The sequence below is a fragment of the Pseudonaja textilis genome, chromosome 1 (assembly GCF_049901715.1).
Source record: "Pseudonaja textilis isolate UNSWEBS1 chromosome 1, rPseTex1.2, whole genome shotgun sequence".
Taxonomy (NCBI): domain Eukaryota; kingdom Metazoa; phylum Chordata; class Lepidosauria; order Squamata; family Elapidae; genus Pseudonaja; species Pseudonaja textilis.
Window position 1 is genome coordinate 304,277,601 of NC_141990.1, and position 18,424 is coordinate 304,296,024.

At 38.9% G+C, this 18,424-nt stretch overlaps 1 protein-coding gene across 1 annotated transcript; it reads left to right on the forward strand.

Moving 5' to 3' along the window:
• The first annotated feature begins 3,064 nt into the window (after positions 1-3,064).
• WDR89 (WD repeat domain 89) lies at positions 3,065-5,070 on the forward strand. Its single transcript, XM_087922324.1, has one exon. It carries the CDS (start codon positions 3,065-3,067, stop codon positions 4,211-4,213), a length of 1,149 nt encoding a protein of 382 aa, XP_087778450.1. The 3' UTR covers positions 4,214-5,070.
• Positions 5,071-18,424: the final 13,354 nt, after the last annotated feature.

Below are 18,424 nucleotides of genomic sequence, written 5' to 3' on the forward strand. Positions count from 1 at the left end.
TATCCTTTCTGGGATCTTCATGAGGTCCTTAATGCCCTTACGAAGCCCCCCTTTGAACCTCTTAGAACATTGTCTCTCTGTTTTCTGACTCAGAAGGTAGTGTTTCCCATTTCTATCACTTCAGCCAGGTGGGTGTCCGAGCTTGCTGCTCTTTCCATCAGACGGGACCTTTGTTCCTTTCACGATGATAGGATTGTCCTCAGTCTGGACCCCTCATTTCTTCCAAAGGTTAACACCTGTCCCAGGACATTATGTTGCCTGGCTTCTGCCCCCTCCCGCACCATGACTTAGAGCAGCAGTGGCACACGCTAGACGTAGGAAAGGCTCTTAGAATATACATTAAGCGCACTTCCTCCTTCAGGAAGTCAGAAGCCATGTTTGTTTCCTTTTCCCTTCTCACTTGGGGCACAAGGCCTCTTCTCCTACTATTAGCAGGTGGGTCAGATCTTGCATTGAGCAGGCCTACAAAGCTGCGGCCTTCCGGTTCCTCCAAGTCTAACGGCGCACTCTACCAGAAATGCAGCCACTTTGGCTGCCTGGGTGACCCAAGCACCCTTGGAGGAGATCTGTCGTGCGGCCACGTGGACATCTCCGTCTCCTTTCATCAGATACTGCCGTCTGGATGCCTTTGCCTTGGTAACTTCAGCCTTTGGCAGACGGGTGCTTCAATGAGTGGTTCAGCAGTCGGTGTGATGAACCGGACCAGGACCCGCCCGTGGACATGCAAGCCTTGGTATGTCCCATCCTGGGCTCTCGATGCAGCATGGAGGAGAATAGGTGTTGGTAGAAGTTACCCTGAATGCCCTTTCTATCTTTGCTGCGAACGAGCCCAGCCCCTCCCTTGATTCGTCCGGAGAGGGTAAGACATATTTCTGTGTTCATTTGTGCTTTCAGAGACACCTTTCAGTCTGTCAAGTATCTTCGCCAAAGCTGGGGTCTCTCCCGGGGGCTGGCTTTTATATCTTAGTACAGACTCAGCTAAATGACATCATAGGAAGGAGTCAACCCATCCTATCCTGGGCTCTCTCGCAGCATAAATAGAAAGGGCGTTCAGGGTAACTTCTACGAACGCCCATTCTCCCGGAAGCAAGTAATGAGCTGTGATAGTTTTGGTGGGGATACTAACTTGAATTGACCAACTCTCAGTAGGTAGCAAGAACAATCTGTCATCTATATGCAACATTAGGACTCTATGGGCATTACCCCTTTTCTCTAGTTCCTAAGCTCTTTTCCTTAAAGCCGATCTGGTTTTATTAGCAATTCAGTTCTTTTAAGCCAAATTCTCCCTATTCCCATAATATCACAGCAGTGGCCAGTTGTATGTATGGTGGTGCTGAGGTTGTATGGTGAAGCCGCTTCACAGACCACATCCTCAGCTGCTATTTTGGCTGCTTTACAACCCTTCTAGAAGAGCACTAACCTGTGTTCAGAAGCAACCTGAGCAACAATTTGTAGGTAAGATGCAATTATCTTGTGAAGCTGAAGAGAGAGATTTGTGTTTGTGTCCTCCTATCTTGTCAGTCATTCTTTGGGCTGCTCCCAATTCAAACCGACCCAGATCATTAAGCTGGAAATTGGCTCAGAGACCAAGAGGGTAAAGAACCCTTTTGTTGTACCCTTTGCCCACCAATGTGAATCCTGATGGATAGCTAACTGTAAAGACTTAGTCATCTGTCAAAATCATTGCCCTTCATAGCACTGCTGTGAAGAATAGCAGATGGTTTTCCCGCCTGCTGGTGGTGTTGAGAAAGGGGTGGATGGCATCCATCTGTGGCAGGGTGATTTGCCTTGATGGACTTGGGATGATGCAGTGGTCTCAAGATTAAAAATCCCCGCCCCCCAAATAATCAGGCTCAATGTCACACAGACATTGAGAAACTGCCTGATTAAAGTACATGTCTGTCTTACAGCTGAAACTGTGAAACAGCAGAAGTGTTAAGTAATGGGGGAAGAAGTTGTTCAGCATTCCTGGAGTTTTGTGAATGGAATACTATATGTGTCAAGGGGGAAAAGTGACATCTACATTGAGAATTAGTAAGATCATCAGTTTTTCCTTGTGATTGTGCACTGTTGATGGAAGATTTCTCATATTTTTTTCTTCAGTTATCAGGGCCTGGTCAAAACTTTTTTTCCCATCTCCCTGTCAGTGGACAATGATATGTCATACCACAGCTAATATTGTTTTCAGTTCAGTTTTACGATTTTAAATATACTTGTTCATTATTTTGGTTAAGTTGCTTTGCAAAAGTTGAGCTACAAATATTTTAAATAACCCGTGGCATGGCAATTTAAGGCCCATGGGCCATATCTGATTTCGAAGATACGTTATTTGGTTTCATCCAAGTTTCACCTAATTTAATTCAGGCTATGATAAAGATTTCATTCATTGGATAGATGGGAAGTGTTACAAACTTGACTATTCCAATTTTTATTGCAGTTTTTGTGGACTAATTAATATCAGCCACACGTTGATCCACTGTAGGATGTATAGATTTGGATCAGAATCTACCACACTGGGCTGGGCTGGAAGATAGAATTTATTATTCAACTTTTCTGTCTAGGGCTGAGAGAGTACTTGGCTAAACAATCAGAATTTCCCCACTCTTCCCTTGTTGAGCAACATAATCCCTACCATACACGTGTATATGCATATATATCAATACCTGGTCCCAGTCAGGCCAGTTTCAGAGTTGATAATCTAGCTGTTTGTTACGATAGTTGTTTATAACCCTGTGCTATCCAAATGAGATGGGTAGCATATCTGACTGGTGCTGGGGATTGGAAGACCATGCCATGCTTTGCTTTATAATGCCAAACTTTTATGAAACGCTGATAGTTCTCTGAATCCTTATGCATTCAGTAATGAGTGGCTCTCAGGTATAGAGAAATTGCCTATTCATGTATAAAGTATTAAAGGAAGGATAAATGAGGTTAGAGGTGCCAATCTTTTCTCTGTGCTGAAGAATATTATAGAAATGATTAAAAATATAAAGTTGATTTATTTTGCTTTATTTATTTATTGCAGACCTTTGCTTTCCTGGATGCAGCTGTACTGCCAGTTGCCATGGAGAAGATCAAGGAACAGTTTTCTAGGCTTCAAATAGCAAAACGTTGTTCAGTAACAGAAGACCTATCTTACTTATTGGACATAGATATTTCAAGAGGAGAAGGGAGCCATTTAGTGGCTGTTTGCTGCTCCAATAAATCAATCAGAGTTTACGACAGGGAGACATTGTCCTTGCTACAAGAATATAATAGCCATCCTGCATTGCTAAGTGGTGTCAGATTTGCACATACAAATGAAAATATATTATTTTCAGCTGGCAGTGATGGATCATTGAAGTGTTGGGATATTCGTTCATCTATTATGAAGCCTGTACAGTTGTTTTGTGGCTATCCTTCGAATGTTTTCATTAGCTGCGATATAAGCTGCAATGACCTCGTAGTATGTGCTGGCACAGAAAAAGTGGAAGAAGATGCATTTGTAACATTCTGGGATGCGAGAGGCTGCACAAATGGTGTCCCTTCCAGCAAACAGCCACTAGGTGTCTACTCAGAGTCTCATAACGATGATGTTACTAAAGTATGTTTTCATCCCAACAAACCACATTTGCTTGCTTCAGGCTCAACTGATGGATTGGTAAATGTGTTTGATATTAACGAAGACAATGAAGAAAGTGCTCTGGTTTCCACTTGTAACTCTGATTCTTCCGTAAGTTTTATTGGATGGGCTGGAAAAGATTATTGGCAGGTTTACTGCATGACACATGATGAAGGATTTTGTTACTGGGATCTTACTCAGCTGGATTCTGAAAAGTCAACTACATTATTCCATATTCCAGATGTCAGAGAAGTAGAAAATATCAAACTGGATTATTTAATTGGGGGTGTTTATCATGAAAAAGTGGACAAATTGTTTGTTTTTGGAGGCATGTCAACAGGAAGCATTTGTCTCATTGAGTGTTGTGCTCATGAGCTGAATTCTGTGGGAATACTTCAAGGGGGACACTCTGCGACCGTTCGTTCCTTCTGCTGGAATATGGTTGATGATTCTCTATTTACAGGAGGGGAGGATGCAGAGTTGTTGCTTTGGAAACCAGGAGCTGTAGAAAAAGATTTGAGTAAGAAGACTTCTATGAAAGTGGCTTCCTCTGTCTATCAGCAAACAAAAGTTCATCAACATTCCTTGAAAACAAAAAAAGTAAAGAAATGAAGAGTCCCATTTTTAAAAAGATAGTTTTGTGTGTGTGTGTGTGTGTGTGTGTGTGTGTGTGTGTGTAGAAGAAGGACTCAAAGAGTGGTTGAAATTTAAAGACAATTGAATGTGATAACTAGATAACTAGACTAGAACCTATTTCATTGTACACAGAAATATATGCTGTAATAGATTTGTTTCTGTGGTGCAACAACACCTTTTGCTTGTATGAGTTGACTTTTCAAAAAGTTGTAGTAGTTTTAAAAGGCTGAGTTCTCTCAACTTGGACAGTGTTTATACTTTTACCCTGAATATGTTTACTTACTCAATTGAAATCAATAGGGTCCAATTGAGTAGGATTGATCTTCCAGTATAAGAAATATACACAAGAATGTTTTACTTTACATAGGGCCTAGCTACTTATGAAACCCGCTTCATCTCACCGCATCAGTCTATCCCAATCATTCAGGGAGGAAAGGCATGGTTCAGACCCCATCAATCAAAGAATTTTTCTTCAAAAAATTGTTTGACTGACAGGATCAAGGAAGAGGGCCTGTTTTGCTGCTGCCCCTACTTTGTGGAACACCTTGCCCTCAGAGGTGAGGAAAGCCCTCAATCTCTTGGTCTTTCACAAAGGGTCAAAATCTGGCTATGTAGTCTTGCATGAGGGATACAGGCCCACACAGCCATGGGACTGTCTATATTAACAATTCTTATTCTCTCCACCTTGTAATTTTGTAATGTTTTAAGTTTTTTCATCTTTTCATCTTAAATTATATGGTTTTTAATGTTTTATTATGTTTTTGTTTATTTTATTATTAAGAAGTTTGATATGTACATAAATAAATGTTGCTACTTGTAGTTTTACTTGTATATTTCAGTGAACTGTATTTTTGCAAATCATTACAATATTGATACATGCAGGGAGATGGGAGTTGAAGCAGCCTTGATCTGTGATTTTGAAGAAATTGCAGCAGGGTACTTGGTCTGCAGGACATATTTGGGGAAAAATGGACTTAAATTTTATCTCAATATTCTTAAAAAACAATGTCTATACTGAGGAGGAGGAGGAGGAAAATCTGCTTAAATAACTTGATAAAGCAGACTACCCATGTTACCCATCTAAAGAGATCAAAGTACTTAAAGAACAATCATGGTATTTGAGGACACCTAAAATGAGACATAAATTGTAATTAATTTATATTGCAGTGTCAGTTCCCAGGTTCTATAAAATGTTACCTTTATTCTGATTTGAAATACATTTTAATTCAAGATGGTAAAGAACTGTAACTCTCTGGAAAAAGAATTAGGAGGTGAAATTAATGCTGTTGCATATTTAGTAAGAGTGTTTTTCTACATTGTTCTGTCATCTATATGGTGGAAGTTGGCAAATTGGTGCCCACAGCACCAGGACCTTTGTCAACACTAGGTGGCACCCACTATTCTATATTTTTTTTTTTAAATCTCAAGAGATAGCCATGTTTTGCAAGACTATTCAGTGTTATTATGTCAACTCTTATGAAATTTTGTTCATTTTTTTTCTATTTCCAAAGTTGAGTTTTTAATATTGTGAGAATACGCTTGCTATCTGATGAGGTGATTGACCCTTAATTTAAATTGAATAATATTTTGAGGAAGCTGTTCTATTTTATACATCATCTTCTGAAGATTTGTCCATGACTTAATTTGCACAGGGCACTACCATCACAATACTAGGATTTACTTATTTGGAACTCCTCACTTTAAACTGAGATGTCAGGAACAATCTAGAAAATGTTTTATTTTGACAGGAAGGAGAATAGAACAGTTTTTGGTAGAGGGGGAAGGAAAAGCCCTAATCTATGAGAATGTTGACGTTACATTTTATTTTAATTATTTTGTTCACTTATTATAAACTCAGAATCATTGACACGGGAGGAACATACAAGATTCACAAATTATTATTATACACAAAAAGATGTGAAATCACAGCTGGCAGTTCTTTATCCGGCGTTGGCCTTCATACACATCAGGTTCTTCCCAAGATTCTTGCATGTCAAAATGTGTTGCTGTAGCATATGTGTGGATCCATTTTTGTAACTGCCAGGTGAAAATTTTGTCAATGCAGATTTTCTAAGTGCCATCCAAGATTTTTTGGAATGGCAGCCATATAGGGAGGATGGAATAAACCCTGAGAATATAGAACAATATTTGAAACGGAAAGGTCTTCCAGAAATTAGAGAGGAACAGAAAGAGATATTAAATAAAGAAATAACAGTGATAAAATTGAAAAGAGCAGTTGAAAGGCAGAAAAATAATAAGACATCAGGGCTGGATGGTAAGTTCCCCTTCTATTCCCTCATCTAAGTCGTTAATGAAGATATTGAAGAGTACTGGGCCTAAGAAGGAACCTTGTGGCATCCCACTGCTTACTTCCTCCATGTAGACTTAGACCCATTAAGGACTACTCGTTGAGTATGGTATGCCAGCCAGTTGTGAGTCCATCTAGTGGTGGTGCTATCTATTCCACTTTTTTCTAGCTTACTAAGAAGTAGGTTGTGGTCTACTTTGTTGAATGCCTTGCTGAAATCTAAATATATTATGTCCACGGTATTTTGCTGGTCTACTATAATTGTTACAGATGCCCCAGTGAATCATTTTGGCAACTGCATTATGTCATTATTTGTAATCAGTTTGTGCACAATTTTCTTGCTCAAGGTGAGTATATGATGTATGTTTCTTCTGCTTCTTTGCACAATCTGCACTTTGAATCATTTGATGATTTTTCAGTCCTGGTCTTGGTTGCATCAGTTTGAACAACTTGCTCCTGAGCAGCCAAAATCAAGTAGTCTACGACAGGTCGCGAACCTTTTGGACTTCAGGGACCATCAAACTCATAATTTTAAATCCCGGGGACCACTAATATGAATTTAGACTGACGATGGCTTGCTGACGTTGGTGGGAGAGAGATAGAGATAGAGATAGATCTGATCTAACCTCTCTCTCTCCCCTCCCGCCTGTCTCTCACACACAAACCCAGAGGCAGGGGTGGGATTCAAACTTCTTAACAACCGGTTCTGTGGGTGTGGCCTAATTTGTGAGTGTGGCTTGGTGGTCATGTGACTGGCTGGGCATGGATTGTATGTAAATATTATAAATATTTATGCAAATATTGATTTTTTTTATAAAAAAAGAGCAACTTTTACCCAAACTCAAGCAAAGCAGGCAGGCAGATTGAGTTATGGCTAGTTATCCTGACTGTAAAACAGGTGTTAAAGGATTTGAAACTACTTGTTTCAAGGGATGTGTTTCAGCATAATTGTGAAGGGAGTCAGTTGATAAGGATTTATTTCCTTATGATGACATCTTCATAGAACTGGACATATGGAAGGTTACATATATTACTGTCTGATGTACTTTGCAAATGCTTGTCAAAAACGAGATATCAGTGTCTACTTTTTCAACAAGAAAAATCTTATTGTCTAATTAAATTTGTAGCTGCTTTTTCACTTTCTTTTGCAATTGAATGTGGAAAACATCCTCTAAACTTGAAAAGGGTTAAAAAAAATAAATACTGGATAGCATGCACATTTTATAATCACAAATTAATTTTATAATCATGTGTAGATATTATATCATTTCTATGGTGAAAATGGATTATTTTGAGACAATGCTGTGTCTATATGTTAGATTAAAACATAAGAATGCTTGGTAATACAAAAGCCATGAAGTTAGATCAAAGGTGATAGGAGAATTGCAGTGAAACAAATTTCCTAAATGTTGCTGACAGTTAAAAAAAAATTTCCTTTTTACAGAGGAAGTCCTATCCTGCTTCACTGCACTTTATTTCAGACAACTCTTTCTTTCTACCTTTAATAGTTATTGCTACTATGACTCTGAGTTCACCCATAATTTTCAGTGCTCCTACTTTAAGAGGCAGTTGTCTATTGTGCATGAAGCAAGATAGCTGTAGTCACAAAAAGCCTTATTATATAGAAATTTCTAACATAAAAAGTCAGCTATAGGAGACTGATTCTGAAGATTTTTATGTAGTTGGGGAGCTATCTTACTATTGCAAAACCAGTAATAGAATCTAACTGGAAAGAAGGTACCTATAATATTATGGGGCTGTATTTGCAGATGTCTCTTTTGCCTGTGCTTGTTTAGCAATAAATCTTTCACAATAAATCCAATTTAAACCTTTAGAAACAATGCCCAATCAAATAGAAAATGAAAAATATTTTGGAATTATTCAAGTTGTTCATTTAATTTTTCATCCATTTGCTTAAAAATGGATTTGCTAGTCATGAAGCTTAAAGATTCTGTCTCAGTATGCTAATATTCGTTCGCCATCAAGAGTTGTGGTGGCACAGGTGTTAGAAGGCAATACTGCAGTCTACTTGTGCTGACTGCCAGCTGACTGACAGTTCGAATCGCACCAGGCTCAAGGTTGACTCAGCCTTCCATCCTTCCAAGGTGGATAAAATGAGGACCCAGACTGTTGGGGGCAATATGCTGACTCTGTAAACTGCTTAGAGAGGGATGTAAAGCACTGTGAAGCGGTATATAAGTAAGTGCTAGTGCTAGTTTTGTTCAATTTCTTATATTGGAGTGAATAGTAAAAATGCCATTCCAAGAAAAGGAACTTGGCCCATTTAGTTTATTGTACCTGCCGTAAGGATTATTCAATTCAAATTAAAAATCAATACACTAGAAAATCTGACTAAGCTAGACATAATAATTTGATTTGTAATATTTACATTTCACATATTTCATCAGAGGCAGTCTTCATTTATTGATCACTTGTTCCATGACTATTTGAAGCCACAACAGCACTAAGAAAGAGATTTATAACCGGGTGTTGAATTTGCAGTCTATTGTACCATATCTGCAGTCATGTGATCATAATTGGGATACTTGGCAACCAGAGTGCATTTATGACACAGTATCCCGGGGCCATGATCACATTTGCATCTTCACAGCCAGCTTCCAATAAGTACAGTAAAGTCAATGGGGAAGCTGGCAGGAAGTTGCAGGCACGAAGTTGCAGGCACAGTCATGTGGTATTACACTAAACAATCATGGGTAACTTGCTTAATGACTTCAGCCAAAGTTGATATTAAAAGTCAGTGCGGTTACCTGATTACTTTATGACTGCATTGTTTAGCAATGGGAGTTGCCAGTCCCAATTGTGGTTGGTAAGTGAGGACTTTCTGTACTTTTAAAACTTACATAGTTTACAATATGAAGAAAGCATTTCAAAGGAATATTTGCCTTTGAATTTATTAACATAATAATGAAATAATGTAAAAAGAAGTGCTTTTCCTGCCATGGCACTAACCTCTTAGCACATTCCCCCTCCCCTGGAGATTAGGATGACCCTGACCAGTTAACTTTTATAAGGCCCTAAAGGTCTGGGGCTCCAAGCCTTTGAACAGTCCCATCTTCTGGTTGTGCTAACAACCATGTATTGTAACATTTTCTTCCACTATGTATTTTAAATTATGTATTAATTTATTTTTAATTTAGTTTGTGATTGTTTACTGTCCAAAATCAGAATCCAGAATACTGAGACTGGTGGACATACAAATTGAATGAATAAAGCTAACTAACCAGACTCCATTACTATTTCAGAAATGTCATCATTAATAAAAACAAGTAACCTGTGAGTGCTATTATTTGTATTAAAACTATTTCCCAACAGAAAATACATATGATAAGTCCTAATGCAGATTATCTAGGTCCTGAAAGACCTCCTAGTGGGTAGCTGTTTTCACTATCCCTTAGTTTTCTGAGTTCTGAATGATAATAAAAATAAGATTGTACTTTCTTAAGGTTAGGAGTCTGCATTTAATGTTGGAATTAAGCAGTTCAAGCATTAGAGGGCTGTTTTCAAGAGGCAAGCCTGGCTCTATATCTGAGGAAATAATTTTAATTCCTTCCAGCTTGATGTGAAACTACTGACATATTCATTTCATGTTTTAGCCCTTCTCTATTAGGAATGCCTGGGAGGCATTGTATGCTTTGCTGGAATAAAGAGGAAGGGAAAAGAAGAGGGAAAGGAAGTTGGAGAATAGATTGAAAATGTCATCTTTGCTCTTGTAAACAGATCAGGCTTTGTAAGTTCAGTAGACTACAACAAGATATAGAAATAATAGAATCTAAGTGTTTAAAAGGACTTTGGAGATTATCTAGTCCAGCTTCCTATCCAGTGTAGAAATCTACTACAACATCCCGAACAGATAACCATTCAGGTTCAAGAATTTAGCATTCAGAAAGAAAAGTACGTTACCTCTCAAGGCAAAGACTGTCTACATGTTAATTAAAACATAAGAATGTTGAATGGTTCTTAAGAATTTTTCTTAATGGATAATTAATGGATAATTATTATTTTGTTTAAAACCACTGATTCTTGTCCTGTCTTCTAGAACAACACTGAGTAATTTCCCATCTTCTGATTAGCACCATGCTAAACTTATCAAGTGTCTCTAACAGCTTCTCATAAGTTTTTCTTTCAAGCATCTTCCTTATTACCTTGGTTACTCTCTTATGACTATATTCTGGTTTGTCAATATCCTTCCTAAAATGTAGTACCTAGAACTATATACAATGCTCAAGGTGTAATCTGACCAGTGAAGTATAGCAAGAATTAATAACTTCCTTTGTTTTTGATACTGTGCAAGAATGTTTTGGGGTTTGCCTTTTTTTGCAAGTGTATTACACTTTGGCTCAGAGAGCTATCAAATGAGGTAAGAATTCAAAGAGACAGGTACAGAAAATAGAAGATCCTTGCAATCACTAATTTTTCTATTTAGCCCTTGTTATTGCATTGTCCCTTGGCTTTTTTCTTTCTCCATAGGGCTTGAAAAAAACCCCACACAAGTTTTGCAAGTTTCTAAAGTTGCTTCACCTTCTTGCCCAGTGCTTCATAGTGTCTTGCAGTGTTTAAAGTAAAGTTGCTTATATATTTGTTCCCATATGCATTGATAGAAACAGCACCCAGTCTTACATACTATGCCATAGTGCTTTACAGCACTCTCTGGGTGGCTTACAGTGTCAGCATATTTCCTTCAACAATCTGGGTCCTCATTTTACCAACCTCAGAAGGATGGAAGGCTGAGTTAACCTTGAGCTCCGTCAGGATTGAACTCCAGGCTGTGGCTTGCAATACTGTATTCTAACCACTATGATACCAGGGCTATCATCAAAGGCTCCTCTTGATTGAAGAGATTTGGCTTTAAAAATTGGTAGTATTTGTTACATTCTCTAAATGTAACAGTAGAAATGCATCTGCTGGTAGACTGTCAAGTCTATTGACTAATAGATTGATAATCTGATTCCTCCCTGTAGAGCAGGGGTCTCCAACCTTGGCCACTTGAAGCCTGGAGGACTTCAACTCCCAGAATTTGCTGGCTGGGGAATTCTGGGAGTTGAAGTCCTCCAGGCTTCAAGTGGCCAAGGTTGGAGACCCCTGCTGTAGAGGATCTCCCTTCGTTACCATCTGTTGCTTTCTCTTCAGGGTGCAGATAGGAATCTTTCCTTTGACAGAGCCTGGAGATTCTACTTCCTTGGTTTTTGAGAACTGTGGCAGTTGTTCTTCATCCAGGAGTCCAGAAACATGATCAACAAAGAAGCTTAGAAAATTCTGAAGCTCAAGAGAATATTTTTTTTTTAACAGGCTTCGTCCTTCGTATCACATTCCACCATTCCCTCTGGTAGCTTTTTATCTTCCGTTAAAAAAAATGGTAATTTTGTTCCTCTGTATATGCTTGTCAGGTCTGGTCTATGTCAGAGCCCTGACATTCATAATGTTGGCATTAGTAGTTATAGGCACACCTTGGTATGCCCATATACAATCATGCTCTGTGAGCTGTGTTAGTTCCTAGTAGGATTCAGGTGCAATTCAAGATGCTGGTTTGACATCTTCATGACACAGGACTAAGTACTTATAGGACTCTCTAACCCTTTGAATGTGCTCATCCCATGATATCTGACAAGATGCTCTAGGTTCCCTTTATATAACAGTATCATCTAGTGGCAGTCAGGAGGCACTTCTCCTTTTCTGGGATGCCTGCCCTCTAGAATTGCTTCTCGCTGGCTTTCAGTAAGGTCTTAAAGGCTTGGCCTTTTCCCAGCTGTTAGGGCAGGAGAGTACATAGACCAGCTCTTGGAAAGTGGGTGGGTAATTATTTAAGGTGAGCTAGACTCAATTGTTTTAAATTTTACTTTGTTTGGTTTTTAAATTTGTTAGCTGCTGAGAGTTACAATTCGTGAGTTCATCATATAAACTGAAACAAATCCCCCCAAAGGCCTAAAGAATAATACTTTACCCATGGGCATGGCATAAAATTACTATGGCATAAAATACATGTTCCAAAATACTTAGGAAATGATAATTGGCAACAAATAAACCATTTCTGACATCACTCCCCCCACCATGGACTCAGACATAAAGATACCAACTCTGTATCAGTTACACACAAACTGATTGGCAGAGACATTTGTCCAGACTTTCAAGTGTTTTATGAGCAAATACTGAAAAAAAATCACATTGAATCAAGAGCTTGCAAATTTTCTATTTGCATAGTTTAGTGTAGGGCACAAAATGCAAAACATCAGTGATGTTCTAAGGCAGGGGTGTCAAACTCACAGCATCACAGAGTCATCACATGACATAAGTGGGACTTCCCCCCTTCACTAAACTGGGAGTGGGTGTGGCCAGCGTGTAACGCATCTGTCCCATGGGTCAGATTTTTGACACCTCTGTTCTAAGGTAAAACCTTATAATCATAGTGAGAGCTTCTCTAATTTGAAAAAAAGTTCAAACTAGTTGTGCATACTCATACTGAAACCAGACATTCTGATATCCAGTAAGACCAGAGGTATTGCGTGACATAGTTGGGGACCCAATTGCAATCCTGAATTATCACCAATAGTGTTAGGAATGATAGTCACCTAACAGTTGGGTTGGCAATATATAAACCAGGATAGTCATTTAATACTGTTGTATCTTTGAGAGAATGTTGTAATTGTGATTGGCTGAGGTTCCTCCAACAGCCATAAGATGGAGCCAGAAACCTAGTTTGTTCTTTTTTGCATTTCCTTTGCTTTCCTTTTGCCTGATTGTCATTCTGTTTGAATTGCTGTGAGTCTTGCAACTATTCGCAAACTCCATTTACTGAACTTTGTTTATGATACTGGTAAAGAAAAGGACTTCATTTTTGGATTATCCCTGGACAGATTATTTTGAATACTAACTGCTTTAACCACGTATGATTTGGACTGTTTGTTTACCCGTGTACAGGAAGTAAAACTTACATTTTACTATTCAGTGTATCTGTGTGCTGGTTGTGTGTTATTCATCACCACTCTCACTATTCTCCTAATGGGGAATACCTCAACAAATAGCATCTACCCCTGATATAGATAGTAGATCTAGTGGCTGCTCCACAGTTACTAAAGTATCATACTGCGTATGCCCATTTGTAGGGGTATGTATTTGCATGCATATAAGAGTCTCCATAGGAGCGAGATTTGTAAATATAATGCAGAATCTATATCTTGCTGGGAAGAGGAATAACATTGGATTATGATCACTGATTGATCAAGCATGCCCATGATCTACTATTGTAACTCAGTTACTCACTCCTACCTACGTATGTTGTAATTCTTGTAATTGGCTGTTCTAGAAGTTTAAGAACTGGAAGCACCAGAAAAATATATTCTTAATTCTAGTGTTTAGTGAAAAAGACAACAAGGGTCATTTCTGGTCTACATACTGTATTGTATTCCAACTCTAAAAGCCCAAAGATGCAAACTTAACAAAGTTGGCAGTAATATATACACCCAAATTTTCCTGTTCTAAATTGTAATAATAGCTAGCTGAGGCTAAGAGGTTGTCATTTTTGTTTAAAAGTTCACATAATAACAGCATCTGTTAAAGAGCAGCAGCTGCGTTTCTTGAGAAAAAAAAATCCAATATGGTCCCTGAGAGATAGAAAATAAAGACAGGCTGATTTTGGAAAAGCTTTGTCACCCTTAATATGAAATAACTACTGAACAAGAAAAGAATTTTCTCAGTTTCTCTTTTACGAAAGGTCATTCCACATTTTTATTGGTTTGAAGTTAACTGCTTGGATACAAGTAACATTAAGCAGGGCTGTTTTTCTGTCTCTTTCATTCAATATGAAAAATGAAAAGCTAGAGCAAAAGAATTCCAATTTTCCCCACCCCTACAGTTTCACCTAGTCAACGTCATTCTCATGTCAACTGAATTAATTATGTGGAAAAAATGCATCACCTGAAATAACCCTGGAACGGTGTTCCTGGTTACTAAAATATGGTGAATTAATTCACATTATATAAAGTGTATTATTAAAACAAAAGGCATATTTATTTGTATCCTGCCTTTATTGTTTTTACAAATAACTCAAAGCAGTGAGCATATGCAACATGCCTCCTATTTTCCCAACAACACTGTGAGGTGGGTTGGACTGACAATGTGTGGCCCAGGGTCTCCCAGGACTTGAACTCATGGTCTATCTACTTTTTAGCCTGGTTCCTTAACCACTAATCCAAACTGGCTCCCAGTTTGATTCACTATATTAACTATATGAATAGTGCCTTCTCTGAACTATCATTTATGTAAGAGCCGTGTTTGTGCTATCACTATTAATTGTATCTGCCTTGAAAATAGCCCACATTAAACTATGTAGCACAGTCAAGCATTAGGATTTGACCATAGGAAATGTTTTATGACTTCTTATATTACGTTATAAATGGTTTTGTGATAATTTTTATATCATAAAATGTTCTATAAAATTTGCCAAATTTCAATTCCAGGGGAGTCATGGGTTCTGGATTTTCAACACATTCTGTAAGTCTGCCCATTTGAGTTCACTTCAGGGGTAGGATTCTACCGGTTCAGACTGGTTCGGGTGAACTGGATATTAAATTTGCACCTGGTTTGCTAAACTGGTATTTGAACCGATTGGCTGGTCCCGCTCACCCCTCCCCTCCCTTCCTAGGAGTCTCCACATGGTCCATTTTTGATGCAGGTAAGTGCAGGGTCTGCATGGAGGCTCTGTAAAGGGGAAAAATGGAACTTCTGGAAGTCTGGAAACAGGCCTGTTTCGGCCCTCCAGAGTCCAGGAGAGGCCATTTTCACCCTCCCAGAGTCCCGAAGGAAGCCTCTGGACCTTTGGGAAGGTAAAAAATGCCCCTTCCGGAAGTTCCAGTAGGCCACGCCCATCCAGCAACTGGGCAGTATTTATGAATGTTGCAAGGTCACCATGGGAGCTTGGCAACAGGCATTTATTTCTGATGGTTGCAATGACTTGGGGTCATGTGATTGTTATTTGTGACTTTTCCAACTGGCTTCTGACAAGCAAAGACAATGGGTGAAACAGGATTTCTTAATAATTGCATAATTTACTTAACAACCATGTAATTTGCTTAATGACTGTGGCAAAAAAGGTGAAAAATTCAACCATAAGACACTTAATGACCACTTTACTTGATAATGGAAATTCAGTTCCCAATTGTGATTGTAAGTGGAGGACTGCCTATACTATAAGATTATATTTATAAACAAAAAATCACTTTGTAATTAAACAATAATCATTCACATTTCTGGCTTCAAAAATATTTTCCCCAGATTAATATTTCTTATTATTTTTATTGTATTTATTAATTTATTCATTCAATTTATTTGCCACCCATCTCATTTTGAAATTACTCTGAGCAGCTTACAATATTAAAAGCCTTAAAACTATTATTTCTAAAATGATAAAAATGGAGCTACAGTCAAAAAATAAAAGATAAAAATTATAGTTAAAAGATGGGAAGAGAGGGAGCTGGATGTGCAGGGTGGGAGGTGGGATTCCCTCTTAATATTAAAAGTGTTTATTCCTAAATTTTGAAAAGCTTTGAAAATCTTGACTTTGGTCTGAGCTTGCAGTTGATGTTTATTAAAAAACAATGTTTTGCCTAAGAACAAAGAGCTTTAGAACTGATCCATGGATTTTCAAATCGTTTTGAGGAAAAATATAATTAGGACATGGAGAGCTGGTCATAAAAGCAAGCAGCAGGGGAAAAGTTGAGCCCTTCAAACAATTAATTTTTGACATTGCTTTAATACTGCATTATTTATTTATTTATTTATTTATTTATTTATTTATTTATTTAAATTTATTGATTGCCCAACTCCAGTAGACTAGAAAAAAAGCATAAAAAGCAGCGGAAAATATTAAATCAGTTCAAATTAAAATAATGTAATAAACAGCAAATTCAACAAAGCAAAAAGAGATTAATAGTTAATAGTTCCAGCTGTTCCTTTTCTATTATGACACAAAAGTGTTATAATTTGGGTTGTATGCGTGAAAGTGCTGTAGATTCTAGGTGTTACCTTATGATCTCTGCTATGAGACCAGAAAGTGGTGATCCCATAGGTGTTTCTTCGATTTGTTGATATATTTGTCCATCAAACTAAAGTATGTGGTTAAAGGTTGAGGTCGTCTATTGTTCTGGTTATTTCAACCTTGGTGTATTTGCTTAGGTGTGCTGTACAGTCATGGGGTCATGGATTCTTTTGCTCATTCTGGGTTTATGGATATAAAGAGTGCTGTGATATCAAATGAGAGCATGATTTCATTTGTCAGATCTTTCATTCTTTGTAGGCATCCTAGTAGGAAGTTGATGGAGTACTTGCTTCCCTTTGTGAAGTATCCAAGCTTCTTTAACAATTATTTAGTACAATGTTGTAGGTTGGGGTCCCTGGTAGTGATACAATTAGACAGAGAAGTATATCTGGGTTGTGTGTTTTGAGACATCCATAAAAGCATGGGAGAGCGGGCATTGGTACTTACCTGATACGCCCATTCTCTGTAAGCTGTGAAGAGCATCCAGAAGTGGGAGGTGCTTCAGTCTCTTCTGGAAAGGCTGGGCTTAAAACTCCAGGACGCTCCTCCTCCTCCACGGGACACCTCCCCAGCGTCCCCCAGTTTTGCGAAGACTGAGTGCCAAAGTCCGGAACTCATCATGTAATCTAGATCCCTGACTGGAAAGGAACCCCACCAGAGGGAAAGAAATGGGTGGGGCTGGATGCTCTTCACAGCTCACAGAGAATGGGCATATCAGGTAAATACCAATGCCCTTTCTCCCATCCAGAAGTGGGACATATCAAAGCTTGGCCTGTTCTTAGGGAGGGACTCCGTCTGGATCAAAATCCACTCCTAAACTCTGTGGACCCTCTGCAGGACTCTTCTGCCAAATGAAGCGTCTGCTGAGGCATAGACATCAATTTTATAATTTCTGACAAAGGGCGATGGTGAAGCCCAAGTTGCCGCTCTGCAAATTTCGTCTATGGAAGCCCATGTGGCCCATGCTGCTGATGTTGCCGCACTCCTTGTTGAGTGGGCTGTAATGCCCTTAGGAACTGAGATGGACTGGCATTCGTAACTTTTAGCTATGGTGGCTCTCAACCATCTACCAATGGTCGTCGACGATACCTCATGTCCTAAAGTGGATGGGTTGAAGGATAGGAATAGCCTCAGATTTTCAAAATGCCACCGTACAGTCTAGATAGATGCTTAAAGCCCTTCGAACATCAAGTCGATGCCATTGGTGCTTCAGTCTATGAGATGGTTTTGGACAAAAATTTGGAAGCACCAACTCCTGCACTCTGTGGAAGACTGAATTTACTTTAGGGGTGAACGATGGATCCGATCTGAGAACCACTCTGTCCGCATGAAACACGCACAGGTCCTTTCTCATCGACAATGCTGCCGATTTGGAAATCCTCCTTGCTGATGTGATCGCAATTAAGAAGACCACCTTATATGTCAGGAATTTGAGACTAGCAGTTCTTAAAGGCTCAAACGGGCCAGTTGTAAGTGCGGTTAACACCTTGTTGAGCTCCCAAGTGGGATAGCGGTCAATTACAGGAGGTCATAAGTTTGAAGCACCCTTAAGAAAGCTGTGGACATGTGGATGGTGCGCTATGGAATGAAGGTCACCCCAGGATATCACCGAGGCTAAGGCAGCCACCTGTCTGCGTAAAGTATTTGGAGATAGACCCTTGGTCAACCCCTCCTGTAAAAAGTCCAATAATTGTCCTATTGATGGGGCGGTTGGGTCGATCTTAGACTCCCGGCACCAGCGACAGAAAGCGGCCCATGTGGCCTCGTATATACGATTTGTTGAGGACCGTCTGGATGCTTGTATGGTGGCAATGGCATCCTCTGAAATTTG